Source organism: Polistes fuscatus, unplaced genomic scaffold, assembly GCF_010416935.1.
Source record: "Polistes fuscatus isolate 324 unplaced genomic scaffold, CU_Pfus_HIC Scaffold6, whole genome shotgun sequence".
NCBI lineage: Eukaryota > Metazoa > Arthropoda > Insecta > Hymenoptera > Vespidae > Polistes > Polistes fuscatus.
Window position 1 is genome coordinate 11917806 of NW_025113140.1, and position 25285 is coordinate 11943090.

The 25285-nt window shown below is 35.0% G+C and overlaps 1 protein-coding gene across 1 annotated transcript in view; it reads left to right on the forward strand.

Moving 5' to 3' along the window:
* The window catches only part of LOC122522886 (hemicentin-2), a 102471-nt gene that overhangs the window by 63086 nt on the left and 14100 nt on the right, over nt 1-25285 (forward strand). Inside the window, exons 2-9 of the mRNA XM_043644246.1 lie at nt 516-645; nt 6313-6524; nt 7669-7986; nt 16797-16948; nt 19210-19485; nt 20119-20278; nt 23660-23994; nt 24620-24983. Of these exons, the coding sequence (XP_043500181.1) occupies nt 516-645; nt 6313-6524; nt 7669-7986; nt 16797-16948; nt 19210-19485; nt 20119-20278; nt 23660-23994; nt 24620-24983 (1947 nt within the window). The remainder of the gene's footprint in view (nt 1-515; nt 646-6312; nt 6525-7668; nt 7987-16796; nt 16949-19209; nt 19486-20118; nt 20279-23659; nt 23995-24619; nt 24984-25285) is intronic.

Below are 25285 nucleotides of genomic sequence, written 5' to 3' on the forward strand. Positions count from 1 at the left end.
TTTAACTTTTTAATTAATTTCTAATAAAAAGAACAACAAAATGAACATTTAAATGTTTAATTTTATTTTTAATCAATATAAAATTTTCTGGTACTTCGAGATGATCGTTAAATTTTTGCATAAAGAGATAATTATACCCATAAATTTTGTAATTCTAATGAAAATGAAATACAATAGTAAATATATTGATATTTTTTCAATTTTGCTTTTAGTGAGAATTGGAAATCACAATTTTTGGAAATGATGTATAAACCTGTAATGAAATTTTTGTAAAGTTCACGGTTCAATTAAACTTTCCTCACGGGTTCTCACCATCGTTATTTCATATCGTAACTATATTTTTATTATAATGTAAATGAATTCATATAAGTTTCCTTTTTTTGAGGGGTAGAGGTTTCAACAGACAAAACTACTTAATATTACTATAATTTCTGTTAATTTATAAAAAAATTATAAAAAGAAATATGATAAGAAGAAAAATCTATTACATCGTTTTTTTTCTCGTTTAATTTCAGTGCCAATTACTACGATAGAAGGTGTGTTGGGAAATAAAGCGCATCTACCGTGCGATATACATGCGCCGAACAACGACGACATAAACATGGTGCTCTGGTTCAAGGAAGACGGAAGTGAACCGATTTACAGGTAAATCACGTACATGTACGAACGACGTATCGTTCATCGCAGTGTAATAAGTAAATCATTTTATTATAACGCCTCGGTTAGAAAATCTTGTCTTTTGCATTTATGCTTCAGAGAATAAAGCTAAAAATCTGATAGATGAAATTGTATTATATAGGAACTATTCGAACGATTTTCATTCGGATCACGTCGATAGTTTCTCCTTCGAGATCGCCTAACTTCATCTTTTTCTTTTCTTCCTTTTCTCTAACATTTTCTTTCATCGATTCAATGATAATGGGAAAGTTCTCTCGTTTCGACATGCACGTTCGACGTCCTAACTTTGTCCCCCGTTTTATTGAAAAAAACTCCAAGAGAAAAAAGGAGAGAAATTCTCATCGCTTTGGGTTATCCCGTTCACGGATCTACGTCTTTCGCATCGAATTTGGAAGAGAGACAGCGAGTGAGAGAGTGAGTGAGAGAGAGAAAGAGAGAGAGAAAGAGAGAGAGAGAGAGAAGGAAAGAACATAAGAACGACAAGAATGTCGATGACATCGCATGCAGTTAAATTTCTTTCTTCTTTTTATTCAAAAATAATGATCATTAGGTTTTCTTACATGATCTCTATAGGAAATATATAATTCATCATAGTGACATTTATCAAATATATTCGATTTACGTTACTATAATATTATTTATAAATATTCTTACAATATTTGAACTTTAAAATTATCTTAGATAACGTTACTAGATATTTAATTAAAATAATCCGTATTATAGTTAGATATACATTTTAAATAATGTGCCATGATTACATCACATATTATATAAAATGACATTCTCAAGAATGAAAAGGGTAAATTTTAAGAGATAAGAAAATAAAGAAGGGGTAGTTGGGGGGTGGCGGAGTGGTGGTTGCAGGGAATGAAACACATAACCAAGACTCGCATCAACTCTTGTAAAGTCAGTTTAATCTTTACTACGACAAGAAAGTTTATATTTAAAAGCGACCTCGTGTATTCGTACATTTTCTCTAGTAGATTCCACCTCTTGTCAGAAAGCCACCCCCCGCTCTCCTAAGCCGTCTTCCTTCTCGTGACGACACAGTAAAATATTTATTGTGCGACATCCTCCTATTCGCTTATCGTACGTGCCACAGACTGTTATGCGAAGATTCTTTTCGCGTTTCTCTTCTCTTTCTTCGTAGCTAACATTTTTCTTATTTTTCGTTTTTTTTCTTTTATTCATATCTTTTTCTTCCTTTTCTTTACTCATATTTATTATTCATTCGTTCGTTCATAACGATCAGCATACGGATTTTCTAAACGTGTGAAACTTTAAACGAAAGTTTTAAGAATTTAAATTAAGATGTAACCTAGTTTCGTTTAAAATCAAATATAGATTTCATTGTAAGATGTAGAAAATCTTTATCTTTAGTATATTAGATAAGAATTGCATAACAATTGCTATAATCGACAAAGACAGATAATAATAATTATTTATATTATTATTACTATCATTCCTACAACTGTACTTTAATTATTATTATTATTATTATTAATATTATTATTATTATTATTATTATTATTATTATTATTATTATTCAGATTTCTCAGCACGAAGCCGGTGATACTGAGGATCGTATGGATATGCGTCAAGTACGGTCCTCTTACAGAACGTTTATAATTTTACGATCAGGTCCTTTTGTTGTTGTTGGCATCTACAGCGGCATACGTATCATCTGTATTCAAGAACTCCCTCACAATATGACAGGTTTCTAGGACCACTGCTTTCTGCAGTTATTCATATATCCATATGGGGAGATCTCATGCCGTCTATGGTTCATATTTTGTTCGTCGCGGGGCCTTTGGTTTTGCAAATCAAGTGGCTTATGGTTTCGATCAGCCAACACGATGGCCCGGTGCATCTTTGACGTTTGTTGTTTCTGGTGGACGAAGTTCCTTAGTGAGTTTATTTGTTTCGCGTGGATGTCAAGGATGTCGATGAGCCCTCTCCCTCCCTCGGGAGGATGTTCAGCCTCTCTACTGCTGATTTTGGGTGGTGGTACTTGTTTGTCATGAGTTTGGTTCTTATCATTTGTTGAAGATTCACCAAGTCAGTCAAGGTCCACTGTATTAACCCGAATGAGTATGTCAATACTGGAATAACATAGCTACTAGTAAGATTTTCTCTCATCATCATCGTGTCTTAGGTTAGTTTATGTATCGTTTCATTTGGCACAAGTACCGAGTCTCGTAAACGATCGTGTCAGGCACATAAGCTAAACTTATCCATTTCTGAGAGCTGATTGACTCATTAGTGCTGGAGAACGAACTAATGAACCATTAATATGCACGCGATAAATCAGTTGCCTGGCCGCAATGACTACTCTCCTTCTCTCTCTCCCTCTCTTCCTCCCACTCTCTCTTTCTCTCTGTCTGTCTCTGCGTACGCAAAACATACACAGGCATATATATATATACAGGCATATGATCGTCTACCTAAAGTTATTCATGGAATCTCCAATGAAACGTTAATGCGAGCATGATTCGTACATACTATACAAATAAACTATACATCTACGATCGGTGTATGTATATTCGAGAAGTATTGAAACAAACTGTGATGATAGCTTCAAACATATTTCTTCGTTTATCCGTCAGCATTTCTCTCTCTCTCTCTCTCTCTCTCTTTCTTTCTCTTTCATTAATTTATCTTCTTTTCTGTTTTTCCTTTTTCTTTTTTTTCTTCCTATCTGCACCAGGATTCACATATTAGTTTTTAATGGAACTTCGTGTAACGTCGCGTATTCGTATATCCCTCAAGGATGGTTATAGAGAGTAGAAAGAGTGAGACTAGAGAAAAATGTAGTGGGTGACATCGACGTAAATAAAAAATGCCAGGTATGTGACACTTTCATGTTTTCTACGTACAACGATAATAACGAAGGTCGTTGTTCTGAAGATAACGTAACGCGTTAGAGATGATAAATGCGGGCTAACGTGTGAAAATAAGAATAGAGACCCATAAGAGAGTTTTAATATGTTTCAAGAACAATGCTTTTCTTATTTGTTAAAAATATTTTTCTTTCATATATATTGAATATTATTATCTATCGATATGCAATAATTTTATAGAAACTTAAAGATGATTTGAAACCACTGAAATGGCCACATTGAACTATTTAAAGTACCATACTCTTCGTGGAAAGTACCCGAAACTCTCGACGATCTATATCCGATTCTATTCGAAATCCATTTGATTTTATTCGATGGACGAAAAGTTCCATGGTATTTCACTCTCTCCGATTCGCGCCTTACCCGGTGTCGTTTTCTCACTTGAAATTTAAAAGTGCTCATGTTCCGGTTGAGAGAGAAAAGGATGAGGTAGAAGGTTCTTTGAGAAAAAAAAGAAAACAAAAAGAAAAAAGAGAAAGAAAGAAAGAAAATTCGTTGTCATCAATATTCTATTTTTTACCACTGAAAGAGAAGAAGACATAAAGAAAGAGAATAAGATAGAAGAATAGAAGGGGAAAATAAAAGTACTCATTTTGGCTGCCACGTTTAGGCCAAATCCAATAGAATTATTTTAACCCTACTACCCTTCTGTGTTTATATTTATGAGTTTCTCTCTTTCTCTTTTTTTCAAAAGATCTTTTTCTCTCTCTCTTTCTCTTTCTCGGGCTTGGCTAAAATATCTTGGCAATAAGGCGGTGAAAGTTCAGGACACTTGAGCGAACGTGCCAAATGCGGTAACTCGTCATTGCTACGACCACAAGCCCATCGAACTTGTCGAACAGCCACGGAATAGGGCCAAGTATAATTCCACGAAACAAGTAGAAGAACGAAGAATAAATACCCTGCCCTTATCGTTTTCTCTTAATCTCAACCCCTTACTTGGGATATTTTTCTTAAACACAATTCATCACACTCTTGCGTGTCACGCTATGGTTTTTGATCTAACGCTAAAGTATGTATCGCACGTTTTCGCAACGTAAAACATTTCGTTTTAATTATAATCGATTATTCTTTCCAGAATAATTTGTTCGCTTCAATTCTTGTTAAAAACTATTGTCATATATTTAACGATATTAAAAAAACAAGATAATCGCATTTAAAAACAAATGATGCTTAATTATTGGATCCTTTAAGATCAGACTCACGATATCTTGTCTAATGAGAGAGAGAGAGAGAGAGAAAGAGAGAGAATTCGAGTTGTTCTCAAAGTGTTCCTTTAATTAAATTCTCTCTAATTAATTGTATTTCTTTCTATTACACACTAATACGATTCTCTGATCTTTATTTTATTAGCTTTAAGAAAACGGAAGAATAAAATTAAACTATCAAAGTGCGAGCGCACGCATTGACATAGCAGAATATGTGAAACACGGTCGATTTACGATTTTCTTCTCTTTAGCATATCTGCAAAATGATCGACGAATAAGTCTGATGTAGTAAGATCTTGATAAATAGTACTTCCTTTCTTTCTTACTTCTAAATGTTGACGATGACAGAATCTGAGAAACGATAGGAGAAAATCGCTTTTGCAAGGTTATCGTTTGGGAGTTGAAAGCCATGCTCGTTGTCGAACGACGGGACCAAGAGAAAGAGAAAGAAAAAGAGAAAGAGAAAGAGAAAGAGAAAGAGAAAGAGAAAGAGAAAGAGAGAAAAAGAGAATTGTTCGCGTAGAATAGTTTCACGTTTGTGAGGGGAATCTTTGCGAAGTGCGAAGTGGAAGAATTAAATCATATTTCATCGTCAATGCTGCGGAAGCGAGTGGAGTCGTGCCACCAGGATATCTTTGGGAATACTCAGTCACGAGCGGAAATCCGAACTCTCTTGCAGTCGTAGAACGCAATTTAACTTTTAGTCGGTCGCTCGTTCGCTCGCGAGGAACCACCTTGCCTAGCACTCGCTTTCTCTCTTTCTCGTAATCTCCCGTTCTCTTGTTAAATCTTCCCTCTCTCTCTCTGTCTATTTGTCTCTCACTCTTTCTCTCGATCTCGCTCGCTTTCTCAGTTCCTACGGATGCTTAATATGCGATCATGCAGGGAGGATGGCTCCCAGGTGAGAAACTATGTTAGGTATACCTACTTCTCGTAGCCTTTTATCTACTTGAATTACAATTCACGTATGGTATCGTTCTTCTGCTAACATCCCTTCTCTCTCTCTCTCTCTCTCTTTTCTCTTTTTATATTCTTGTTCTTCTTTTACAGTTTCCATCTTAAAGCGGTGTTCAAAGATTAGATGCTACCGAGTAGAAATGTTTAACCTTTTCGAAGGATGGAAAATTGATTCCATTTCTGAATACTTGTCCAATCGTTTGCCTTATTAAAAACCGGATTGCAGGCATCAAAAAGTGGTTACTCGCGTATCCACGTCATGTACCAATTATGTTAGAATTACGTGGCGATTCGATACGCTATAAAATGCATTAGATATCATGGTTATCCGTACGTCCTTCATGCATTCTTTTGTCGGTCGAACGTCTTTTAATCGGGTTGAGTGAACCGTCCATGATGATCCGTAAAATCACATTCTTTAACGTCCTTTAATGTAGAGAATCGCGAAGCGGATATTCTTAGGTAATTCGTAGGTTGAAAGCATAAAAGCAATAAAGGAGGCGTGTATCAAACCAATAAAGATAATCTTTTTTCTTAGGAATAACGGTGAATATTATGATCCCTTGCAGCTTTGACATACGCGGTCGCCGACAATTCAGCAATGCCCGGCTTTGGTCGTCGCCAACAGCACTGGGACCAAGAGCTTTTTTTATCACGGCTACGACTCCGGCACATCTCAGTATCGATCGGGTCGAGATCAAGGACGAAGGAATCTATCGATGTATGGTGGATTTTAAGAATTCACCAACTCGAAATCAAAAGATGAATTTGACCGTAATTGGTAAGTTCTTTATCATACTGAAATCAAAATTAATTAATTATACTAAATTGATTTGCAGATACGTGCATACACTTGACATTGTATAGCATATTGTATAGCATATTGTATAGCATATTGTATATACTTCAGTACATTTATCGTGTTAAGATTTTATATAATAACGTGTTAGTGTAACCATAAATCATATACATCAGACGTCACTATTATTCATTTATTTTATTAGCATATAGTGATTTGCTTGAATAAATATCTCAATTTGTTTAAATATGACTGAATACTTATAAGTTTTGATCCTTATACTTTTCCTTTCACTTTATATGAATTTAATATTCATGTTAGATAGACGTATATAATTGCTAGCAGTCGTGCAACCATTTTTTCGGTATCTTTTTACCTTCTTGATAAATCCTTCGTGCTCTTTTTACAATAAAAGCATTTTCTATGAATTTTAATTTTAAAGCACTTCTACCTCGACCCACCCGTTAATAAATTCTTTTGAACTTTATACGAGATAATGCGAGATCTTAAGTTTTCGTCGGCAGAAAAAGAGAGAAAGGGGAGAAAGTGAGAGAGAAAAAACACGAGATCATAAATAATGTCGCATAGGCTAAAACTCGCATCTTTCTCGTAGACCAGAGTGTCATAAAAGAATCTTATTATGAAATTAAAGATGAAAGGGAAGAGGACATAAGATATAAATATAGACTTAAAAACTACAATACATTATGTTCGTCTATTACGTCGTAAATTCGTTTAAATGAAAGTAACAATTTGTTAAATAAGATTAAGAATAGTTGAACGAAATTTGCAAATACTTATAAAATGTGAAAAAAATCTTACGATTTTCTCTGAAATAAACAAAAAAATTAAATAACTTTTCTATGACTATTAATTGCGATTTAATAATTTTAATTATTTTTTTTAATTATTGCATAAGGTAATAGCTTTTTGTCGGCATCTAATAAACGCAGCCTTTCCGACCGAGTTAGATGCCAGGTATTATTGGGTTGGCTTCTACATCGATACTATTATAAAACAAGATATTCCTTAATCCATAGCTTTTCCAACTTATACGAATTCCACTATAGTAGAAGATAATCTGAATACTAATAGGTGGAACGAGCTTTTCGCTTGTACGTTATAGTGCCTCCTTCGAAGCCCGAGATTCTGGACAGCACGTCGAAGAATAAGTCGAGGATCAAGGAATCCTACAACGAGGATAGCGATGTGAAACTAATCTGCCAGGTTAGAGGCGGCAAGCCACCTCCAAAGCTGACGTGGTACCTCGACAACAACGTGATAGACGAGTCCTATACCTATGACCGCGAGTTTGCGCTTACGGTTAACCACTTGTCGTATCCGAGAGTCGGCCGACAACATCTCAACGCAAGGCTATCCTGTCAGGCCAGCAACACCAACAAGGTGCCTCCAGAGATCAGGGTCCTCGTTCTCGACATTAATCGTAAGTCATCATTTACTTTTTGTCTCTTTCTCTTTTTTCGTTCTTTCTTTCTTTATTCCTTTTTTTTTTCTTTTTTCCGAGACCTTTCATAATCTTTGCTTTCTCTCCATCTTACTCATCCGTATCTAAAGTCCACGAATGCTCTCGTTTTCTAGAAGGAATTCTCTTACCGTCTTCAACCATTTCAACCCTCAGCTTTATATTCGTTGAATTTCTCTATCTCTCTTTCTCTCATTTTGAAAAGAACCACAGTTTCCTCACGTTCTCGCTCTCTTCTATCGCATTCTCAGAACTTTCGTGACCCACTTGACGTGACTGGGTGATAATTTTCTCCCTGTCACGTCGGCCCAAGAGAAGAATTCTGCGAGCTTGAACGAGCTCGTCTCTCGAACCAAGGAAAAAGACGATAGTGGCGATCTTTAAAGAGAAAATTTTAATAAAGCCTCACGGAGACAATCTTTCGGATCTTTCTCCCCTTCTGTTCTCATACCTCTACATATACTTAAATTCTTATACTTTCTCAAACGTCATCATTAACTTTCCAAAATTGAGGAGGGAAAAGGACATGGTCTTGGAATAGTTACATAAAAAAACTTCGACTTCTTCAATTATTTTCTTTTTCGGTTTAAGTAAAGTGTGCCGCGAAAGCCTTTTCAGTTGGTTCCGTTTCAGAGAAGACACGTTCACACGGCGAACCTATTAGTCGTTCGTTTGAGATTAACCAGCGGAGATAGCAGTAACGCCTCTTGTAAGACGGATCAGAGGATCGCGTGCAAGCGTGCTTCACCTTCCTTCGATTCCGTGCTCGTATACGAGCTCTTGGCGTGCGACACCACAGCAGAAAGACTCAACGTTACTGACTTTCCAGAGCTTTGTCGTTGTTGCGTTGCCAGCTAGCGAGAAAGACGATATTGTTTATGACGATGACGCCGTTGGTGCTCGTCGTCTTAACGATTGCGTGTCCTTTACCCTGTGTAACTTGGCTATGTTCAACCTCTGAGGACCTAGAAACGTTGTTTTTCTCGTGAGCTCTTTCTCTAAAGGTCGATTTAGAATACCTGTCCTGTCACGGAACGACGAAATGGACTTTTAAATCCATTAGGTGATGAAAGATATTAGTTAGATGACGGCTTAGAATCTTTGCAAATCATGATAGTGTTTTACTATATACAAATTGCGTTACAAATGAAAACCGTTAATGCTGTGTGTGTACTGTATCTTATATATATGTACCTATATGTATGTAGGATTGAAAACCTAATAGGCATTCGTAAGAAAGTTGACCGATAGTTCACTGGTTAGAGCAGTCATCTGGAAAGCAAAAGATTCGGACTCGATTTTCGGTCCATTCAGTCCAGCGGCTCAATTTTTTCAGGAATCCTACATATATGACTTGATAAATGATTATCCGATTATTCAGCTAGGAAAACATTTAATGGTGCGGGTGAAGAAATATTTCTTACTCGTAGGAAATATCTTTCTTAGAGTATATCACAAAATTATCCCAAAGATAGTGTCACAACGAAGGACTGAAGAGGGAAGAGAATCTAAGGGTGAATAAGAGTAGCAGCAGGAGGGGTGCTGGGCTTCTTCTCTCCCCTGTTACATCCTTCGAGGGTGCCGATAACTTAAATGTAAACACGCGTACAACCATTAAGGAGAAGTAGCCTAGTAGTAGTCATGGCCGATGTTAAATTCACGCTTGGTTGATCGTGATCGAACGTTAAGTACACACAAGGACACACAGAGGAATAACTTTACGTGTAAATTCTCAAGACGTGATATATCACTGCATTTATGCCACCCTTATTCTCTTTGTTTCTCTCTCTCTCTCTCTCTCTCTCTTCCTTTCATTTCCCGATGCAGTGAAACAGCAAGAGCCTTCTCGTTGAAAGAATCACGAGAAGGAGCACGATTACGAGTACATCCTTAGGCTAGAAAGCACAAATTAGGTCTTATCTCTTGGGTATTACTAAGATTCAAGGGTGTGAGAGGCTTACCATGTCTGAAAGTCAATTCACACTTGGCTGAAGGTAACCGAAAAGCGAGATGAAATTTCATCGGATAGAAACGAGCTGGCTCGATCGTTCACCGTATTACTTGTGGATTATTCCGATCGTAATATCAATCTTAAATTCTTACGATTGGATAAATGTTCTTTTTACAGGAAAGAAAAATCTCTATTTTTCTTCTTCCGAAATAGTTAAATATATATAATTTATTTTTTAAAGCGTGAGATACTCTTAATGACACACTTCCTCATATAATAATAAAATATTATCAAAATATTATTGCCGTTGTTTATTAAATAAATACAATAGATCAGAATAAATGTTTGAACGAATGAATTATTTTGATTGGTCAATTTAATGATAAAAAGTAAAAGCAAAGCTTTTTGGCGAGATGAATGTCGAAACGAAGCTTGCACATTTACCGTAACAGAGGATTATTGGGAATATCTTGAACGGAACTCGACTAATCTTCATTAGTTGGATAGAAGCCGACAGGACATTATTCATGAGCGACATTATACGGTGGCTTTCGTCGAACGGACGGTAGAATGGCTGTAATGGCGGAAGAGAGAAGCAGAAGCGCGCAGCTTTTCCTCGGTTTTGCGATGAAGGAGCAAACGGTGGTTGGTTTAGCTTCAACGGCTCGTCCCTAGTGCCGTTGCTAATTCATGTCCGCTCGATCTCTCATTGTTTATATACGTGGCACGTTCACGAAAGCGGGCGTACACGCTCGTGCCTTGATGTTTATTCGCGCGCGGTGATGCGCGTCGAGTCTGTTCAACGAGCGATGATTAATAACCGTGGTCGACGCGTTGACCGATCATCCGAGCATCCATTTTGGACATAGCCTGTCCTACTATTCGTCTCGTTTTGCGATCAACGCCCAAATGAAATCTCATTTTCGTTGCTACACCTTTCCTTTCTTTTTTTTACTTTTTTTTCTCTCTTTATCATCGAAACAAAATTATACGAAATAAAAAGTGCCTTTCAATCTTTATTAATAATTGCTCCTTCTTCTTCTTCTTCTTCTTCTTCTTTTCCAGCCTTTGCACGCCCACTTCCCTCCTAGACCAAGGCCTTTCCTCATTTTTTTCTTCTAATTATTTTTATTCAGGGCTTTTTGATGCCAGTGAATTCCAACTGCCTGTTTTGATGTTGTCCAATCATTTTAGTTGTTGTCTGCCTCTGATTCTCTTAGTCTCCTTTCATCTTTTTTTCTCACAACATGTTCTGCCCCATTACCATTTCAGTTAAATCTATTCTTTCGACTACATCTGTGACCTTTGTTCTCTTTAGAAAATCTTTATCTTTAATTTTGTCTTTTAAGGAAAAACCCACATTTCTTGTTCCATAGACCTTTACATGTCTCTTAATTTATTAGCATTCCTTGCTGTAGGGGCTGTTATCTCCAGCTTGTAGTTGGTGACCGGTAAAATATAGGTGTCAAAGAATTCTCTTTTTAAATTTAAATTTAAATTAAAAATTTTCCCTTTTTTTTAAATTTAAAATTGTTTAATTTTTTAATTAATAATTCAAATAATTGCTCACGTATAAATATTTATTCTTATTAAGAAAGACATATTTTCATTTAACTCTGGTATATAATTTATAAAATTCATGACAAAAAATTATACTCGCATTATTCATAAAACTACAACTTTTTTTTATTTAAAAAGTAATTGTATGCTAAACGGATAAAACTCTTTAGTAGACCTATTATATGTACATATATCTTTGTTGTTCATAACTATCATTATAAGTAATGGACGTAGATGAAATTCTACGGTACTTAGTATTAAATACACTTAGTTGTATAAATGAAGTATTAATACTTTGTTATCGGACGAGGATCTTCACTAATCAAAATTGTCATAATATATTTCAATGGATTTTCATGCATATACAATCGTGTTACAGAACCCATCAAAAGCGATCGATTTATGGATATTTTAAGGCAAAAACTATTGTACTATAATTGCACTTTAGCATGTTGTAGAGAAAACTAATTTCAATTAATATATTCTACGACCTGTATAGTAGACCGTTATCGCGAAAGCCAATATTAGCCGTTATTATAGTTAACGTCGATCCATGATACATGAAACTTGATTAAGAGCCGGATTCGTGGAGCCAGTAAATCTTCCCTTTTTTTTTGTCTAGATACAAAAATCGGTGGCTACGCCCTGTGCTCGTATTTCATAATGTTTTAATTTTCTTCGCGTAATAAATGTATCCAAGATACTTAAGGTGGTTTTATAACGAGACATGTGGAATTTAATATACCGATTTAACTATATATATATATATATATTATACTATCGATCCACGCACGCAAGGATCGCGTGTAGTTTGATCGTTTAAAGCGTTGCAGTTTATATGTAAGGTACTGAAGAAAAATTGGATTTTGGATGCAAGTTATTTTCAAGGTTCGAAAAATCTATCGAAATCAACGGTGATATCGAGCGAGCAGTCGAATCGTGATTCAACGAGACGTCCGACAAATCCAAGAGTCACAAGTCGGTTCGACTTCCATCGCGAGCTCGTAACTCAATGCGAATCGATAACCGTGACAGATCGTTTCATTCCAGCTGTCTCTCTCTCTCTCTCTCTCTTTCTCTCCCCCTTTCTCTCAATCTATCTCTTTTTTTCTATTGTTGTTTCGTTCTCACGTAGGTACACTCGATCGATCCAGAATAGTCCCGAACAAAGTAAGGATAAGTCTCGAACAGTTTAGTACCTACAAGTGCTCCCAGTTCATCCTCGATAATTCGTACAAACTCTTTGTTTGATCCAGGAGTATCGTTCACTCTCTAACTTTAAGGTAACTCGCTTTACAAACTACCCTAAGCTCTCGTAACATCTGAATCGTGTTTTCATCAGAAGTAACTGAAAGATACGAACCATGATTGTTCATAATCCTATACCTATACAATTTTAAAAATGAGTACCTATAAAAACTGGAACTAGTCAAGCAGTATGGACACCCGTTAGATATATGAAAGAATACACGCTAAGGTAAACTTCATGCGGGCATGTACGTTTAATACTTTTTTATTTATAGCATGTTTTTATATTAGAAGAGCTTATATAGACAAACAAAAGTTCACAAAATATGCTATTTTTAATTTTTTAACAGAATTTTCCGCGTGAATGCCCCTTCCCCCCATGAAATTAAAAAGAATGTTATTCATTAATTATATCCGCGAGTATACGTGTATTGCATTGTTATTTTTTAGTAATGAATTTAATATTTTCGGATAGAATGAACATTAGATACTTCCGATCGATTTTCGAACAAAAACAGAAATCTTATTATTAAAAATGATGGAAAAATCAATATTTCTATGGAATAACTTGATTGTCAGAACAATTAATTTACATAATAGAAATAAAAATTCAAAAATATACGTATTTTTGTAAGATTCTGTCTGTTTATTCAAAGTCTGCCCATAAGAATGATCATATTATTTAAATCGTATATTTGTATATATATATATATTACTATGAAACAAATTTATTCTGATATTTTACATATATTAGTTTTCGAGCATGTCCTTCAAGTTTCAAATCTACACTTCTCACAATCAACCTCAACGAATAGTTCGATAACAAAACGTCTACATTACGAAGCATTTTATCGTAGCACGAAGTTGCGAAACGCGTTGTAAGTATTAGCGTGACGCACGATATTAGTATTTTATTTTTTTTGTCGAACTCTAGCACACGTACGGAATATAATTCTTTAAACAAAAAAAAGGAAAAGAAAGAGAGAGAGAGAATAGAGGTTTAAATGAAGGGTTTCGCGTGTAACTTGAAAAGAAAATGAAGAGTCGAATTTGAAAGCACGTTCAATTTTGAAAAGAAACGTCGACTTTCAAATAGAAATGCCTCGCGATTTTAGTCGGGTGGTATACGCTGACTCGTCGGCTAATAAATTTTCACAGGGGAATAAATTACGCGATGGTAGAAAGAAAAGGACGGTTTGACTTAGGTTGGATGGAACAAGGATAGAAAATGAGAAAGAGCGACGTCAGCGTCGCAAATCGCCATAGCAGATGGACGTAACTACCCTCTCGACATCGTCCTCGCGTAAAACGCGTCCTCTCGAGATAGGAGGAGAAGAAATTTTCTTGCATATACCTTTAATACGTCATTTTCGCAAAGACCACAATCTATTTAATACTTATTTCCTTGTTCACTTATTTATTCTCGAAGAAAGTAACGATTTAAATATCATATTAGGTTGGAAATGTAGATGAAAGATAATTCATGTAATTATTATAATAAAACATTGAAAAGTTAGAGCTTATATAAAGGAGGTTAATACGCGCGCGTTTAAATGTTACCAGTGAATTATGAAAAAAGAAAAGATTCATTGCATTATTCATATAATAATCTTTATCAATACACTTCTGATTTATGTAATTAAATATACGATTCGTAAATTAACCACAAAAGAGAAAGAAAAGGTAGAAGAAAGTAGTAGGTGGACAATGTATGGAGTGAAACCACGAGGTGAGATAAGGTGAACTAATTTTAGAGAAGTGGCTACTGGCTAATGGCAATTAGGGTCGTACGAGTGGCTGTTTGTGGCAGCGCATAAGCATGGTTCGGAATTTAGGAGGCCCATAGCTCGACAGCCAGTGTGGTATTACGAATGATCGGCATTCACTGCCTCGTCTATTCTCGTTAGATCGATACGAGTATGACTGAATTCCTTTCAAGTTCCTTCAGGTATAGTACTCTTCCCATAAAGTCAAACTGCTGGGGTTTATGATGTATACGATACTGGTACCGCTAAATGATAAATCAAATGTATAGATAATGTGTGCGTAAAATAGACGAATTAATAATTAAATAAGTGTTAGATGCAGCATATGAAGATGGAACGGAAGAACTGAAGATTAAGGTAAAGATTCTTGATGAGATAAAGAATAAATGAGGAATAAAGATAGATAAATTAAGTGTGAACTTTTATGATGGATCAGAAATGAAATAATTAAGATTTATCGTCGTAACACGCAGCATAGAATTTAAGAGGCTTGTTCATGTGACGTAAGTACTTAGTTACGCTAACATGGCTAGCTTTCTCGCACTTCACCCCCTTTTTTGCTCTTTTTACCCTTTTTCATTCTCTTTTACTTTCGCTCGAGAATACGGTAATAGTTCATTTGCTAGCCCGTAATCGTCTCTACGTAGCATTCTTAACGCTGGAAGCAGCAAGATAACCTTTCGTAAATTGTTCTGTGATGATTTCTTATAAGAGCCAAACTTCGACGATAATTATATGATATTAAAATAGATCAATTTATATATACATTGTTAACAAGAGATATTATTTATAATAAATAGTTAAACAATTATTACTAATATATGCCGTAAGAGTTGAAACAAAAATCAACCTTTTATAATTGTAATTAAAAATATTAATTCACAGCTAGACGATGTATGAATACTTTTTTGCTATTACTACGCATAAGTTTATACTAATTATGAATAGCAATATTTCGAAAAACGGTACCTTCGGAACGGAAAATTGTAGAGATACGAAACAAATACTATTTTATGAAGGAAAATATTCTCTTTTTATTCGTCTACTAAAACGCTATCAGTATGATAAAATCGATTTCGGCAATCGCGCATAAAAATGTGATTTGTAAGAATATGGGTGTATGTTCAACAAATGTTGAAAACTTATTTCCTTGAATTATTATAGTCCTTCCATACTGTTATATAGCGTTTCTAAATAACAATATGACAATAAAAACAAAGATATTTTTTTTCAAATAAAGTAATCGGATTTAGTAGTAATGAAAGGTATAATATACGTCCTTATGTCGTCTACAATAAGAGGAAAAAGCAATTTGACGTTTTGTCCAAATAACTCGCAATTTCCACGGATAAGCGTTTCGTATTACGAGGAAGAGAGAAAAAGAGAAAAAGGGAGAGAAAAAGAGAGAGAGAGGATTGAACGGGATTAGTTCGAAAGCGAGGCGATTCATCTAACTTTGTTAAAGTTGTACCGTTCGCTCTTCGCAAAATTTCCCGTTTACAAGGAACCCCGAAAGTAGTTAACTGAGAACAATATATATTTCGCGGCGTTGCGTCCCGTGATAATGCCCGTTTATTAAGAACTTTTGCGATAACTCCTTTTTCACGTTTGTTTACCTTCGAGCTGTTTCTCCCTCGTTAGAAGATAAGGTGGTAAAGATAGAAAAGAATAAGACCTAAATCCTTGTTTATCTATATAATGTAACGATTGATTAATTGTAATTAGAATTTTACCTGTTAACAAAATACAATTACAAATTGTAATTAATGTAAAACGAATTAAAACGTTTAAATAATCATCGTTGTGTTTGAAAATGTTTGGACAATTACTGTTGTACATCGTCGAGTAGTAATGTTACCTCTATGTTATCATTTCTTCTATGCTACGTCTCTTGTTTTGTTTAACTCGACTATCGTGTTAAGGTTGTAGGAGCGTCAACGTCGTTCGGTAATGAATTCTAATGGTAAAATTCTCTTGCATTATTCTTTATTTTGATTTTTTTTTAACTTTATATTTGATAGGAAACTTGATGTGTAGCGTATGATAATATATAGAATCTACATTGTAAATTATAATCACTATTTTATTTGAATTAAAATAATATGCTAATTAATTGAATAGAAATTCGATAAAACGTCTAATCCTTGATTAAAAAATATAATATTTAAATTTGAAAATTAATTGATCGTAAAAAGACTAACAAATTCGATCGCATAAAAAAAAGAAAAATGATCTTTCATTTGCAGTGAAGCCGATATTTGTTCAGATCATAACGAAAGAGGTACGAGTTTCGGCGGAGAAGATGTACAAGGTGGAATGTACAACGGCCGGATCGAGACCCACAGTAGTGATAACTTGGTGGAAAGCGAACAGACCGATTAAGAAGATGGCGCAGAGTGTAAGTCCTTTCCTTTTATTTTTTTTTTCTATCTACTTCCGTAGTTTTATGAAAGTTTGGTGAAATCGGAGCGGTGGATCATCGCTTCGTAATAATCAGCGTTGCTTGATTTCGTTGAAAACAGTGCTTTAGAGTTCCATAAACGCGACTCATCTTCTTTCTCTTTTCTCTCTACAAAGTTTGAAAGTTCATCCACATCTTCCATCTTTTCCTTCCTAGTTTTCAAGACGATCTTCTTCTCCCTTTTTTTTCCTCATTTTTCCTCAGCGTGTTGATCTCCCGAGTGCAAGACTCGCGAGAAAGTTGTTTTTCGTTTTTATTAAGGTGTCCCGCCAACCCGATATAGTCGTTTCAGGCGTTGGATCGTGAAAACGGTTAAAGGAAAGGAGGTAACAGAGGGCAAAGGAAATTCTTGAAACCACCGGCGTCATCTAAAATTCTTTATACTTTTCACGGATTCCAACCAAACTTCGAACGACTGCGGTTATTTCGTTTTTCTCTCTCAACAACCTTCTTTTCCTTCTTCGTCTTTTACCTATCTAAAGTTCTTATTTTCTACTCTTGTTCTTCCTCTCTTTCTCTCCCTCACTCTTTCTTTTTTTTTATTTCCACTTCGTTTTCTGACCTTTGAAGTTAGACTCGAACTCGCCTCTTCTCACGTAAGGTGACAGAGAAAAACGTCAAAGTTCGCGAGTTATTCTGTGGATTTTTTTTGTTCGAAGACGAACTTTCTTATTTCGTTTATTTTTTCTCCTTCTATTTTTATTTTCTTTCTCTCTCTCTCTCTCTCTCTCTCTCTCTCTCTTTCCATTTTTCATTTCAAATTCGTCAATGTATTATCACGTTTATTTTGTAATCAACTTCGACGCATAGGAGAATCTATTATTTTTCACTAGTCATTATACTCGATTATTATCCCGAATGCACGAGTGTTATTCAAAATTTTTATCGATATCGTTCGTAGCGACTATCTTGCAAGAAATTATAGCGTATTACGTATCCGCTCTGTTATTACGAAATCTTAACTCGCATAATGAGGTGTAAAATTGCATCACGCGAGACTCTCGTCGATTTTCCAAGAGAAACGAGCAGTGGCAACGTGCAAAGTGTAGTCGTAATCTAATTCGTTGTTAGTCGTTTACTCTTCCATCGAATATTATTTCTACGTAAAAATTTAAAACGTCATTCGTTTAATATTTTTCTAAGAAATTCTTAATCAATGATTCAAGAAAATTCGCATTACAACTTTGCGAAATAAATCAAGATATTATTTTATATCTTGGTTAGATTGTACGTTCTATAATATATATTACAGTGAAAGACCGAAATTGGATAATGTCAAGATTCACATGGTGAAATGTCAACACATACCAAATACGTCGGGTGAAAACCGAATATTTAGGTATATCCTTATACATTAATATTTCGGGCATACACCCATGCGAATCTCGACATTATTCAATTTCGATCTTTCACGGTAACACATATATATATATGATTTGAAAAGAGAAAAAATGGAAGAGAGAAAGAGAGAAAGGAGAGAAGTAAACGGTGACATTCTGAAATAGATTCTATCGGAAAATATCTATCGAATTGCTTTGAGACAAATCGAAAGTTCAGCACAGTACTAGTTTACAAAAGGAAGGGAAAAAAAAGAGAAACAAGACTAACCTAAAAAGAGGTAGGTGGGGGAAGGTAAAATACAGGAACAGAGAAAGAGTAAGAGAAAGAGAGAGAATGGTACGCGACATTCATCCTGACGAACCATTACTTCCATTCATCGCGTCCTCTATGTATGCAGATACGTAGCCTCTCTCCGATATTCATGCCCGCCGGCGCTATCATTAAAATGACATCGTGAAAAACGAAGGAGAGAAAAAGAGCGGAAGCAAGAAAGAAAGAAATAGATAGATAGGTAGATAGATAAAAAGGGAGATAGAAAGGGAGTAAAGTCAGCGACCTGTCCCTACTGTATTTTCCTTTTACGTATTGTATTCATTTTTTCAGTTCCTCTTCATCGTAAATATCGAGAGAAAATTCTCAGTGCATTTGCGAGTAGGTACGTGTGCTGCGATCCCTATATCGACTTTTTTTCTTTATGTTTTATGTTATCTTAACTTTTTCTTTTTATTTGATCAATCGGAATGAACTTTGAAATTTGCCAAGATGAGTAATACGGTCTTTCAAGAAAAATCGTTCGTCGTTCTAACGGTAAGATGTTGCGAAATGTCAGAATTTTTATTTATCCAATTAAATCGCAGTATCCTCTGGACAACAATCGTACCATGAGCGTCCTGAGCTTCGTGCCGAGTATCGACGACGACGGGAAGTATCTAACTTGCCGCGCTGAGAACCCGCTGATTCCCGACAGTGCAATGGAGGACAAGTGGCGATTAGAGGTACACTATCAACCGGTGGTGACTCTGAGGATGGGAGAGACACTTAATCCAGATGACATCAAAGAGGGTGACGACGTGTACTTTGAGTGCATAGTAAAAGCAAATCCTAAAGTGTATAAACTCGCCTGGTTCAAAGACGTAAGTACAAATTGAAACCATCGAGAATATTGTCGTTTAAAGTTTCGGAAAGTAACGATCGAAATCGATTCATTCCAAAAAGTGGTCATTTAAAATAATTCTATTTTTTGTTCATGTTGTTGAGTTTAGCACGGCATTTTTCGGATTGTGAAAAAGTAAGCATTGCGTAGATCTGTGCTCTTTTCTGCTCCACGCACATAAATGACAAATTGTTTGAATATAATTTTTTTATTTTGATTTGTGAAAGAAAAAAGAACACTTTTGAAATTGCCATTTGTTATACAAAGAAACAAGAATTAGGTGAAATAATAACAGAATACTCGATCCATTTGTAAAATCTCAAATTTGTGATACTAACTTCATGAACATTTTGCGTTCCATTAATTTCTTTTGGGAATTTTTTTTTATTTTCTTTTGCCTTCACCAAACGAATTCTATATTTTATTCCTTAAAGAATTGAATTTCTTAAAAATTGAGGGGAATCTCGTTTGCAGCGAATAGTTTGTAACCCCTTTTTTTACCTTTTCACGAAAGAACTAAGCTTTTGTAGTTGTGAAATTGATTAATATTCCCCTACCACTGCCAACGATTAACTCAAAGAGCATACTAACTCTTCCTACTTTTGTATTTCAGAGTAAAGAGTTAAAGAACAATGCAACAGCCGGCGTGATTCTCAGCGATTATTCGTTGGTGCTTCAAGGCTTAACTCGACATTCCGCCGGCGACTACACCTGTCTAGCTGTAAACAGCGAGGGCAAGACCGCTAGTAATCCTGTGACCCTTCAAATAATGTGTGAGTCGATTGAAGTTTTATTATTTTTCGTATCAATAGGATTCCACTTACGCTAAATTTCATTAATTTTAATTATCCTCATTTCTATTCATGAAAATAAACGTGATATCTCAAGCGATGGTAGACAAAATTTCAAAAACTGGTTTTTTAAAAAGCAGGTACAAAATATACGCGTTTGTTACGAACTATCTCCATATTTAGAAAGTCCTATTTCTTCGTAAAAAATCATCGATCTTAATTTATTCAAATAATACGATGAATTTCGTTTAAGTTAAAAAATGTCCATAATTTACGATTAAACAAATTACCGATAAAAAGTAAACTACAGTCATAGTACGACTATTTCTACAGAATATGCAAAATAACATAATTCAAAGACCGAACAACTAGTTTCATCCAATGTAAGAAATTTACAAACACGATCAAGTTACAGGATTAAACGTAAATATTTTTACTTACAATTAGATAAGAGGAGAGTTATTCATTTTATTTCGTTCGTGTAACGTTCTCGAGCCATTACGGTTTAGGCATCCGCCGTCGTTGGGAAAGCATTTCTCTAATTTGGCCATTCTCACCGAACGCCTCGACTCCTCGTTAATTACTTAATCGATGGCAAGCAACTCTAGGAGAGTGTGCGTCGAGGAAAAGAGAAGAGAGACTCAACGTTGGCATGTGTATGTAAAACAGAGAGAGAGAGAGAGAGTTAGAGTATAGTCGAGGGAATAGGAAGGCCAAAGGGTCACCGGAGAATGGGAGAAAGACGGTTAGGAGGATGGGTACGAAGATAGGGTGGATAGTTTTCTCTGAAACACAGAGCGGGTTATTCTATTAGAATGGTAGGTGGCCCCGGTGGTAGCTCGGCGTATCTGCATCTTGTAAATGACCTAAGAGGGAAGGAAGGACTGCGATGCATATTCAATGTATGGAAAGCGTAGCTGAATATTCATGTGTGGGTGAAGGTAGTCTGGCAATGTGCTAAGCTAGGACAGTCTCGGTGTGTGACGTGAGAGAAGAGAATCAGAGTTAGTTAGAGAGAGGGGGAGAAAGAGAGAGAAAGACAGACAGACATAGATAGTCCACTACCTATATCGTTACTTTTCAACCCCTTCAATGCTGATATTAATCTCGATAGCCCTTCGATCATTATCTGTGCGTGTTTACGTCTTAGGTCGACCTTGTCTGTAACACCAATCTTATCATATAACATCATCGGATATAATAATGGGAAATAATACTAGATCAATGTCTAATCTTAAATGTATTATTAAATGTTTATCGCGTATAGTCTAAGATAGCGATAAACATTTTAAAATAGTATTAAAGAAATATTTATTATATTTTTTTTTATTTAATACACTTTTTCACAGTAGATACTTTTTCAATGCAATTTTTATAGAACTTTATATAATAGTATACAACTAGGACATGAAAATATGTTGATATCACTTAAAGTATAAAATATGACACTGAAATAACTTGTACGGTAATTGTATAATATCATAATATTATTTATCTTATAAAAGAATATCAAAAATAACATTTAACATTATTATTAAATGCATTTTTTATATCCTACGAAGGATATAAAAGATGCATTAAATCGAAATAACTGAAGATGACCAAAATTTAATTCATTGATTAATTTATTAAGAATATTTTTTGATTGATGACTCAAATTTGGAGAACTTCTGACTACTCTAGATGAATATAATATATAACATCGCATTTCTATGGTTTGAAGAGAGTCTATGTTTGATTAGATCGATACTAAAGTGGCTTCTCCTTCATCAGCAAGAGAAGATGGAAACGTGAACAGTCTCATGACATGCTTGATCTTCTACCGGTTCCGTCAATTTCTCTTATTAGCAATTAATATCACTAGAAAGATCAAATGCCACCTTACCATGGCCCATATATTCTATATATACATATTCGCGATTCTAGACTTCTCTGGCAGTGTAAATCATGTTCCTTGCCATTTGGGACTTCCGTATGCCGTGGCCTATCTCAAATACCAATGTCAAGGGAATTTCCTATTAAACGATCGATAGAACGAGCACGCCAGCTTCAGCGCTACTTCTTCCGTTTGATAACATCCGATCTTATTCGAAACTCAAATACGAATTATGTTTACCAAGTTCGACGTTTCTACAGTTAAAACAACACATCTTTTTCAAAGCATGAATCTTATCAATTTTCCTTGGCAGAATATTGTTTACAAGAGGATTTAAAAATCATAATTGGTATACCGTGTACATAGATAAATATATTTGCTATATTTCTTCAAATGATGACGAATGTAATAAAAAATGTAGCCAAAAGTATCGTCGAGCACTCTCTAAAAAAACTTTAGTCCCAATTAAATGGAGCCACGAGTTTCACGTTGGAATCTAAGTCAGTACAAAGTAATTTGCGCTTACATGAGAAACGTGCTCGAGTGATAGATGATTACCTCAGTAAGTGTCAAGCAGCGCAATTGACTAACGTGCAGTCGTGCCATATCTGTGACACATTGAACGGGTTACCGCTGCAATAGTTTAACTCGACTAGGTGAATACAGCAGCACGTCCGAACCGAGTGATTTACCCGTCGCACACCGTGCGATCCTATTTAAATTTCAATAATCGTGGACAATGGATTTCCATAATCGTCCATATTCCTTCGGGGTCTCGGAGTTTTAGACTTTTGTGAGAATATGGCTTCTATCGTTCAACGAGAGAATTTAATGACTCTATAGAAAATCAATATAGGTATTAATAGATAGAGTAGTAGTCCCTTGATATTCTGCACAGTAGCATAATTTCAGATAAAAAATATATAAGTAATAATATTCTACATTAAATAAAATAATCTTGATTAATGTTTACTTTTTATTGTTCTTTTACTCCAAAACAAATAAATTACAAATGCAATCGCTATGTTTGTTAGCAAATCGTATTAGGTAGTATACACTGGACTCATATATACATATATGAATTTTGATTTTGATTTAATGAAAGCAAATATTTTATTAAGGGTTTATATCTCCAAATAAATACCATGAATACTATGCGTAAATTCGAGTAAAGGCTTATATTTATTTTTACGTACACAAATATAGGATGTTAATAAAAGATTTTATAATTAATTTGAAATTATTCTGTTATATTTAGAATACTAAAATTCTCAAGGGGTAATTTACCTATACCTTTATAAGATAATAATTGAATAATTAACATAGAAATTTCATGCGTAGATGATATGATAATAAGAATAAAAAAAGAAAGATAAAGAAAATTGATAATTCATTTGAATGAAAAAAAATAATGATGAAGTTATAATTAGAAAATAAGAAATGATTTTTTTCTTAAGATAACAAAAGAAAACTATAACACGTTACAGATACGCCAGTTTGCAAAGAGGGTAAAAGCGAGGTTGTGGTTGGTGCTCTCAAACAGGAAACGGTTTCTTTGGTCTGTGCTGTGGAGAGTCATCCACCACCGTTGACCTTTTACTGGACCTTCAATAATTCTGGAGAGTTGATGGAGATGCCGCACTCGCGGTATTCTCACGCATCAGTAGCCGGAACTCCCTCAGTCGTAGAGAGTCTGAAAGAGTATCAACAATTCCACGGTTCGAGACTGAACTATACACCGACAACGGAAATGGATTACGGCACAGTCGCATGTGGGGCCACTAACCAGGTCGGCAAGCAAAGAGCGGCGTGCCTTTTTCAGGTAAGCTTCGTTTTTCCATTGACTCCATTTACTTAGTTGAATGCGATTTGATTTCTTTTTCTTTTTCCTTTTTATTCTCATTCCGTTTGTGTAACTATAAACATTCATCGTCAAAGTACACTTTTTCATTTCCTCCCATTCGAATTTTATCACTCGAAATGTAAAAAGAAAAGAGGAAGATTCAAATTGGATTATTGTTTTTTTACTTTTGTTAGATACTTTTTTAATATTTCAACGCTCTTGTTGTGTACGAAACAAAATAAATATTAATATTCGATAAAAATTTATCATAGTTTAAATTAATTATTTCTTCAACGAAACGCAGCAATACAGCGCATTATTACTGATATAATATGTTATAATAATTTTTAATAAAATAATAATAATGATATTTTAAAAATACTGAAAATACATCTATATAAATTAAAAACGCAATAACTTTTTCTTCATCGAATAATAGGTGTTTTTTTTTCTGTAATGCAATATATTTCATTGTTGGATCCATTTTCCATTGTCAAGGTTAGGTTCATGATATCGAAGGGTATAGCTTTAACTACGTTAGAACTTTGAAAAGGTGCTCGTAGATCGAGGTGAATCGATCTGACCTATGGACAATTGTCTTCAGGTGATAGCGGCTGGTCGTCCCTATTCTCTACACAACTGCACTGCTACGGAAATGTCAGCACCCTTGGATTTGGAGGAGCTTGGCACGAAATCAGGAACTGGTCTGATCGTACGTTGTTTAGACGGTTACGATGGAGGCCTACCTATCCATAGCTATCAATTGGAGGTCGTATCGGAAGAGGACGGATCGATTCTATGGAACAAAACACTACCGACCAATCCAAATGGACCGACCTTTGAGGTCACAGGCCTTACAACCGGCAAGAGTTATCGTCTCTATCTCTTCGCTATTAACGCCAAGGGTAGAAGTGACCCCGCCATTTTGGAACCTGTCACGCTTAAAGGTGTCGCCATGTATACGACTGGTAAATATTTTCTAATTTTATTTTCATCCTAACGCAAACACGTTGACTCCCTATTGAATCTATCAACAATTTATGTTTATCTATTATATAACATAACCGAGTCGATGTCTGGTTTTTTAACAAAAGTTATATTTTTATTAATTCGGTATTGGTTTAATTAATAAATAAAACAATTTTTACATAATAATATATAAACTGATATTAATATTTATAAATTATAATATTAAATAAAGAATGGTCATAAGCATTATACGCAGAATTTTAAATCAAGATTAAAAACTGATCATGGGGTAGGTTTCGCC